General features: G+C 44.6%; 1 protein-coding gene across 1 annotated transcript; it reads right to left on the bottom strand.

Moving 5' to 3' along the window:
• Positions 1-663: 663 nt before the first annotated feature.
• DKK1 (dickkopf WNT signaling pathway inhibitor 1) lies at positions 664-3,806 on the bottom strand. Its single transcript, XM_063307835.1, has 4 exons — positions 3,555-3,806; positions 3,299-3,467; positions 2,072-2,203; positions 664-1,221 (listed from the first exon to the last, which is right to left on the bottom strand). Exons 1-4 carry the CDS (start codon positions 3,804-3,806, stop codon positions 971-973), a joined length of 804 nt encoding a protein of 267 aa, XP_063163905.1. The 3' UTR covers positions 664-970.
• Between the last annotated feature and the right edge of the window lie 4,374 nt (positions 3,807-8,180).

The following is an 8,180-nucleotide window of genomic DNA, read 5'->3' as shown; positions in this document are numbered from 1 at the left end:
ATTTATGTGGCTATCAGCCAACTAGAGAAATTTACATTTCATTTTTCACAGAAGCTTAGCATACATAAACTTTTATACTAAGTCTTCAAACTGCAGCCCAGTAGCATTTATTTTTAGTAAAGGGGCATGTATTTTAAGCCTTGTCTGCTATCTAATCACATAACTACTCTGCCGTTTTTAGAAGTGAAGAAAAGAATGACAGATTTCAAACACTGTGCTAAACCAGGGTTCATTTTAGCAATGATTTAGTGAATAAGCCACCATTGCCTTAAGTCATGCAGTACAAAGGGGACATTATGTCTTTACACAATGTGTGAACCAGGTTATTAAGTCTTTCATGCAAGGTACTACTTGCTCACTTACAAGAATCCAACACTGCAGATCTCCAGTCCAAGTTAGCCTGACTTTTAAAGTTTTGTCAGTGATGGACTGCATTTACCTTAAGTTTCAAACTTCCTCTTCATAGTTCAAACCAAGAATTGAATAAGCTTTAATTAGAAGCTTTGTAGCCAGCATGTGTCATCGCCCCAAAGTTTGTTACTACCTGTAAGTTCATAACATCAGATACTGCATAATAAACATAAGTTGACCAGATAAAGCATATTTAAAAGATTTTATTAAACTTGCCAAACAATTCTTATTTTCAATATAATAAAACCAGTGTGTATAACGCATGTCAGAATAGACATCATGCAGCACTTTGGGAAAAATTAAAATTCCGTACAGTGTACAGTTAAGTGCCACACCCAAGAATTTACAGACACAGTAATTTACTGCAATTAGTCACTTGAAAAATAGTTTCTGAAAGAAACATGCCTTGTACTCCACTTGCAGAGAGAGAGAGTTGCCAGAGTACTTTAGTGTAAACTCTGAAGTTTGTCAGTCTTTCAAGGTGATTTTCTTTAACAAGAGCATCCTATACTCATTAAAGTCCCTCAAGTCCATCAGGTTTAGAAGAAAACCACCACAGCTAATGTCTCTGGCAAGTATGTAGTCTTGAAGAGTTGCTGATGGTGTGATCTCTTTGCAGTCGACAGATCAATCCATCCCCACAGTAACATCTCTGGAAGAGTTCCAAACCATGAGCGCCTTTTTTGTGGTGCTTTGTACACACCTGACCTTCCTTAAGGACAGGTTTGCAAATCTTGGACCAGAAGTGACGGGCGCAACACAGTCCTTCAGCGCAGTCCGAAGAGCGGAGGCACACAGCTCCTTCTTGGCCTTATGAAAGAGGGAGACAGTTGAGAATACAGCATATCTGTTCACACCCTCATTCCTGACTGATGAAACTGAAGAACCTTTCCTAACCTGGTCCTCTTCTCATCATTTTTCCAGCAGCCTGGCCAATGCAAGGAAGGACAACGGGAGCTGTGATCTGACACGCTTGGGAAGCACAAAGACAGAGAAGACTGAGCTAATCCAATAGCCTTTGGAACATCTGATGGAAAGTCTGATTTGCTATTGACACCTACTATATGCCACCACAGGGGTGAAATAATTAGGATGTATTCTCCAAAATCTTACACAATGCCACATGTTATCAAAATATATGCCACCTGTAATGTCCATGGGCTCTGTGTCAAATACTCAAGTTCTCCTAGCAGACAGGAGTAGACCTCTGCAAGCTATATAAGTAAACAAGCAAGATTTTATTTAAGGCTACACTCCAGACAAGCAGTATTATGGAAGGTGATCTATTCATGTTCATGCTACATTGTTCACTTCAAAAACACCTTCACTGGAAAAGCGCCCGGATAAAACTAGGGAAACCAAATGCTGAAAACACTGACGGACATTGAAACCAATCTAGGTACTGAAGCTAACATAATTATATGAGTTTGAAGAGGGAATGTGTTCAGGAGCACCTAAAAAAGGATAGGCTTTATAAATCTGTCTTATAGCAACTGAACCTGTATTTCTTTCCAGAAAGTAATCACAGTCCTCTTTAATGGCTTTTATCTTATGTACTTCAAATTCACTTGTATCATCCAAAACCGAGCACACATTCTTTTAGCTCTGAATACTTTGTTCTCCTTTTCTTGATTTAAAAGCTGCATGCTATTAGCCTTACCTTTTAGATGGTACAATTGGGACGAAGTCGTGGTCCTTTTCAGATGGGTGTCCAAAGTACCATGGTCAAAATTTTCTATGATGATCTCTTCAATCTTCCCAGGATGAAAACGATCAGTGTCTGCACACATACCTGATAAGGGGGAAAAAAATTATGAAACACCTGTCAACTTCATGAGGACATAAATTTTTGGTAATGTTCCGGAGATTGGCTCACTACTCAGATGCTAGAGAACTGCAGATGATCCATCTAGGCAGAACCTATCTACAGACCACAGAAAAGAAGGCAATGATTATCCTTCATTCTGAATCCCAACCTTCTCAACATCTTGGTGTATTTTAGACAGATCTCCTTTTGGCCATTTTTTAAGTTTTGCCCCTTAATGTAGGAATCCGCCTTTTCAGCGCCATTCAAGCGCTGAAGCTTGAATGAGTATCAGTAAGGAGCCCATTGAAGCACCAATGCTGTCTACTCTCAAGACCAGTGTTTCTCCAACTTGGGAACTTGAAGATGTATGGACTTCAACTCCCAGAATTCAAGCTGGCTGGGGAATTCTGGGAGTTGAAGTCCATACATCTTCAAGTTGCCAAAGTTGAGAAACACTGATCTAGATCCTTTGAAAGCTTGACTTGAGATAATATTAGGACAGCTTCCGAAAAAGGGTATAGCTTAATATTACTGCGTTGCATGGAAAATATCCAGGTTCTGTTCTGAGTCGTTTAAACAGCCTGTGATGATAAGGAAGCTATTTAAGATGTTTGTTAGGTACTTGGCTTATGTAGAGAAGATAGCTAGGCCATTATTAGACTGTATGCAAGGAAATTATCTGATAATGAATGTTTGCTTCTTTACAGTTCCAGAACTCTAATAGCACTTCTTAAACAAGCCAAACTAGCACGGGTCTCATTCCTGACTTTTGCATAACGCATTCTAGACCATTGCAGAACTTCCAGATGATGGCAAGCCTTTTCCATCACGATGCCAAGAAAACTACATGGAGGTGTCCGTGTCGTCCTCAAGAGATGACCAAGACTTGAGGAACATAATCACCACAGCCCTCCAGAAACCACGAGCGCTTCCTCCAAAAGAGGACAAAAACAATCCTTAAAGTCTCAGGGAGATTCCAGGGTGACGTCGGGGAGTTCCTTTCTCGGACGCTAAAGTTTCTGGGCTCCGCTTGTCCCCTCCCCACCAAGCAGCGCGCGCCTCCCCCGAGCCCGGACGCACCGTTGTTGCAAAAGCTGCCCAAGCAGCACATGGCGTCGCGGAAGCAGCGCTTGCGGCGTCTGCGGCAGGTCAGGCAGACCAGTCCTCCTCCTCCGGAGACGCCCCCGCGGGCAGGGGCGGAGCAAAACTCGTCGGCGTTGCAGTCCTCGTCCTCGGCGCAGAAGGCAAGCTGCGGGAGGGCACAAGCGGAGGGGCAGGTGAGACGCAAGCGGGGGCGCCCCCGAGCCTGTCCCCGGCCAGCCCGCGGCCGACCTACCTGCTGTGAATCTCCGGCTGGGCGTTTATTGCTGCCGTCGTGCAGCGCCGGGTTCCCGGGCGCCGCGCCGTTGGGCGAAGAGCCGGCCGCCTGCACGGCGCCGCCGGAGGGCTGGTTCTTGATGGCGTTCGAGTTGAGAAAGTTTGCGCTGAAGGAGACACTCGTCACGGCCCCGAACCAGGCGGAGAAGCAGAACGCGACCGCCACGGCCGCCCATGCCCGGCAGGATGCACGCCCGCGGAGCGCGAGCATCTTCGCAGGGCGAGCGGCGCCGACTTCGAAGCGACCTGGCGCTGGAGACTACCTGCCGGGGCAGCGGGTGCGCAGATCCCGGAGACGCGTATCCTTAGGGACTTGCAGCGAGTTCGAGACTCCGCTGGCGCCCTTGGCGCTGCCTTTATAGTCTCGACGCCTTTCGGATTCCCGCCTCTTGAGGGGGGAGGAGGGCACGCAGGATAAGCGAGGGTGGGGTTATAAAGCGCGCGGGGGGGAGCTACGAGGCATCTCCGCAAAGTCACGGGCTTGTTGGGCTCTGGGGTGTGTGTGTGTGTGTGTGTGTCTCGCTTTGACGGAATAAACGAACGATTCTCCGAACAGCTGGGCACGCTCTCATTACCGCCATCCTCACGAGAGGCGCCGCTGCCTGTAACCCTGCAGAAGTTTCATCCACGCTCACACTTAGTGCCCGCTGTGCTCGCAGAAGAGGGCGGGCTGTCTTGCCCGCTCTTGCTTTAGTTGCCCACAGAAGGTACCCACAGCAAACTGGAGTAAAACCCTCCTTCCCTTTTGGGACGAATCACTATCGGAGTGCTCTAGGAGTCGTTCCCGATAATTTGGCGGTCAGATCAGCTGCATTCCCACGTCTTCGCATTCGGTACCGCGGAGCGTCGGGCGCGTACCGATGCTAGGAGGGAGAACGACGCTTTGCTGTTCGCCCGGCTCTTATCTCCGCCCTTCCATTCTTGCAGTTCCTAGATCGGTCTATTCCGAAGTTCAAGCGAGTTCGAAAAAGGGAGTTACTGCTCCGGAAGCCTGGATAGATCTGCTCTCAGAAGAGCCTAAATAAGGTTGTAGAAAGGTTTCATCCACCCTGGGCCAGGGCTCCATACTTTGCTCCAGAAAACGTGGCAGAGAAAAAGCAGAACACACACCTTTGATGGGATAACTGGTGGTACTGGGTTTGTGGGTGCAGCTGCTAAGGCAGTGTTCCTCAACCTTGGCGACTTTAAGATGTGTGGACTTCAACTCTATAAAGAATAAAGCCAAAGATTTGACTTTAAAACAACCTGTAATAATTAGAATCCATGCAGTTAGGGCAACCAAGTGCCTTTCAGAGGTTTGGGGCTTCCTATCCCACCAGCCCAATGTTCCTATCAGGCTAGTGGGCTTCCTATCCCACTAGCCCAACTTTAAGATGGGTGGACTTCAACTCCCAGAATTTCCCAGCCAGCTTGCTGGCTTGGGAATTCTGGGGGTTGAAGTCCACCCATCTTAAAACCGCCAAGGTTGAGAAACACTGCACTAACCCAAGGCAGCATGGCCAATACCAGGGGTAGTGGAGTTGTACTCCCAAATACCCCCGTGCTTCCAAGTGCCTCCTCCTGCTCTGTGACCCCCTTCTAATAATTAGGTAAAGGTAAAGGTTTCCCTTGACATTAAGTCCAGTCGTGTCCGACTCTCCATTTCAAAGCCGAAGAGCCAGCGTTTGTCTGTAGACACTTCTGTGGTCATGTGGCCGGCATGACTAAACAGAATGCCGTTACCTGCCCGCCGAAGCGGTACCTATTAATCTATTCACATTTGCATGTTTTGGAACTGCTAAGTTGGCATAATAATTATACCTGCAATATTCTGATTAGCCAGGGAGAAATTGCCACCCCTCTCTCTCTTGTGGCTCACCAGATACTAATCCTGAAGCTACTTACACCACTAAGCCTTGATTAGTGCTACATTAGTTTTGGCATTCTGGGGAACTGTATTGTGAAGAAGGAGCAGGGCCAAGACAAAAATAAAATATTAACTACTTTAGTTAAATAATCCCTACTGATTGAAATATTTTCCTGTGTCGCCCATGTAACTCTGAAATAAATCTACTGCCCACCCCATCTGATTCAACAGTTTTCACTGTGAATGGTTTTAGGTTATATATATATATATTTCCTAAATCAAGATTTAGTGGCATAATAGGGGATGGAATTCCTGTGTACCATTTACTTACTTAGGAATAAAACCTGTTGAACCCTGTAGATCAGGTTTCTCACCTGGGTTCCACCAGAGGTCACTAGGGGTTCCCTGGGAGATCACAATTTATTTTAAAAAAATATTTCAAATTTGGGCAACATCACATTAAAGAAGTAAGTTTCATTCTTTATTTTCAGTTTAAGAACACTGTTAATGCATATATACAGGTGTACACATGAAACAGCAGAACTTCCCAGAGTCACTGAGTTGGGTGGCCTTATAAATTTAACAAATAAAATAATAGACAAATACAATAATTTTGTAACTTCTGGCCTGTATTTGAGCCTGAATGTACAGGGGTTCCCCAAGGTCTAAAAAAAATACTTCAAGGGTTCCTCAAAGGTCAAAATGTTGAAAGGCTGCTGTAGATTTACCCCTGGATAGAAGCAGGATTGTACCTTATATTTGCTTATTGAGAACTTCAGGTTTTCCCAGATCTAAACAATTAGCAGATTTAATTTGGATTCCACGTTCATCTTGAAGAACCACATGGAAGTGGTTAATGGATCCCAAGCTATTGCCATTGTACTGTCCTTGGCTGTCTTTGAACTCCTGATCAAGCTCTCCTGGTTATCGGATCCGGGCCTAAGACTAGGCTCAATTAACAACTCCCTCGGCCTCTATCAAAGCTGAGGAGCAGAGGGCTCCTTATCGACCTGAGCTCATCAGGCCAAATGTTCCGAGAAGGCTTGAAAGGCGATAATGATTTTTGCTCAGAGCTTCTCCTGGGCTTTTGATCTCCCCTGGGTGGTTCCCCAGCCGTTTCAGCGCTGGCAATTCAAAGCCCTTCCGAGGAGGGTGGAAAATACCCAGCATGATAAATTTCGGGGGTAGAAGCCAGCGAGAGAAGTGAATCGCGCTGCTTCTTCCCCCTTTTCAAATTCCGAAGAGCAACTCGCCTCTTCCCTAATCGGCGATTAACAAACGGCGGTCTCTCGCCTGTCATCCTGCCTCGGAGCAGCGCATCAAAGGGCAATTAGGACGCCCCGCCCCCGCGAGCTGCTTTCTTGGGGTATGGAAATCGCGCCCCTTTGTGAGGACGTCGGAGAAATAGGTGGATAATGAAACATCAAGGGGAAGCATCCAGCTGTTACCCATTCACAGCCCCGTTAGATTATTACATTCGGTAACTAAAACAGAGATTTAAAAAGAAAGCCGGGAAGTGGGGAAGAGCCTCGTGGAGTCTGGCTGAAGCCTTAGGATAGCGTTTCTCAACCTTGGCGACTCTAAGATGGGTGGACTCCAATTCCCAGAATTCCTCAGTCAGCCTTGTCTACCAATCTTAAAATCGCCAAGGTTGAGAAACACTGGGCTAACGGGATACGAAGCCCAAAACGTCTGAAAGGCACTTGGTTACCCTAACTGCATGGATTCTAATTTTTGTAAGTTATTTTAAAGTCAAATCTTTGGCTTTATTCTTGATATCAAAACTAGATTTTTGTTTATGCGTCAAAGCACCATTTAATGATTTTTAAAACATTGATGTGAAAAACAAACATACTACAAAAGCATTCATTTTCTAAACCATAGTAGAAGTTTGATGTATCCTTTTTAAGGATTAATACATGCTGAACGTTGTAATTGACCTATGAGTAAATGTTTCCTCACCTCCACTAATATAATTCTTATGAACAGTTCAAAATACACACACACACACACACACACACACACAATCCTGTACCACAAATTAATTCGGAATGAATTACTTTGAATTCATGGATTCAAATCAATGAATTATTTGGATGAATTGATTCATTTGAGTAGGGCTTCTGACCAATTTGGTATTCAGATGAGATTATTGGGTGTGGTTTGGAGTATTAGTATCATTTCTTGCCTTTAATTACTGTGACTAATCCCTAATACATCTGGAGTATATATGGCTCTTTAAAAAGAAAAGCTGCTAGTGTTGTCTTTGTGTAAGAGTTTGGAAGATCAACAGGGTTAGTGTTTAGATGGGAGATCCCTAGAGAATAAATGCCAGTCTTGAATGAGGGGTTGAAAATATATCTTAGAAGAAGTCAATGGCAAACTACTTTATTGTTGCAAAGAAAACTGCAGGCTATATCAATGAAGTCACCTCAAGTGAATTTTGACTGCAAGGTGACTGGACTACAATGGCAATCCACTTGTGCAGTCTTACCAATCAGATTAATAATTTGCAGTTAAAATAGCTGTGAAATAGGTTTATTCAAATGCTGTTTTTCTCCAATTAGTTCATATAAACTGAGTTAATAAGATATGATGGTCAATATCTGGTCATAAAGAACTCAGACTGCAAGCATTACATACAAGTTCATTTTAATATCCCAATCCTGTGCAGAAAATCTAAAAGTATCCAATGGTGTGAATTTACAAAAAGTATACACTGGAATACAAATTGGTTTA

This window comes from Candoia aspera, chromosome 6, assembly GCF_035149785.1.
Source record: "Candoia aspera isolate rCanAsp1 chromosome 6, rCanAsp1.hap2, whole genome shotgun sequence".
NCBI classification, from domain to species: Eukaryota; Metazoa; Chordata; class Lepidosauria; order Squamata; family Boidae; genus Candoia; species Candoia aspera.
Note: the sequence above shows the minus strand (reverse complement) of the source record. Positions and strands in the feature narration are given on the sequence as shown.

Coding starts and splice junctions, on each gene's coding strand:
- DKK1 (XM_063307835.1), bottom strand. CDS start 3,806: ATGCTCGCGCTCCGCGGGCGTGCATCCTGCCGGGCATGGGCGGCCGTG. Junction 3,468..3,554: donor CAGCCGGAGATTCACAGCAG/GTAGGTCGGCCG, acceptor GCCCTCCCGCAG/CTTGCCTTCTGCGCCGAGGA. Junction 1,222..2,071: donor CCAATTGTACCATCTAAAAG/GTAAGGCTAATA, acceptor CTCTTTCATAAG/GCCAAGAAGGAGCTGTGTGC.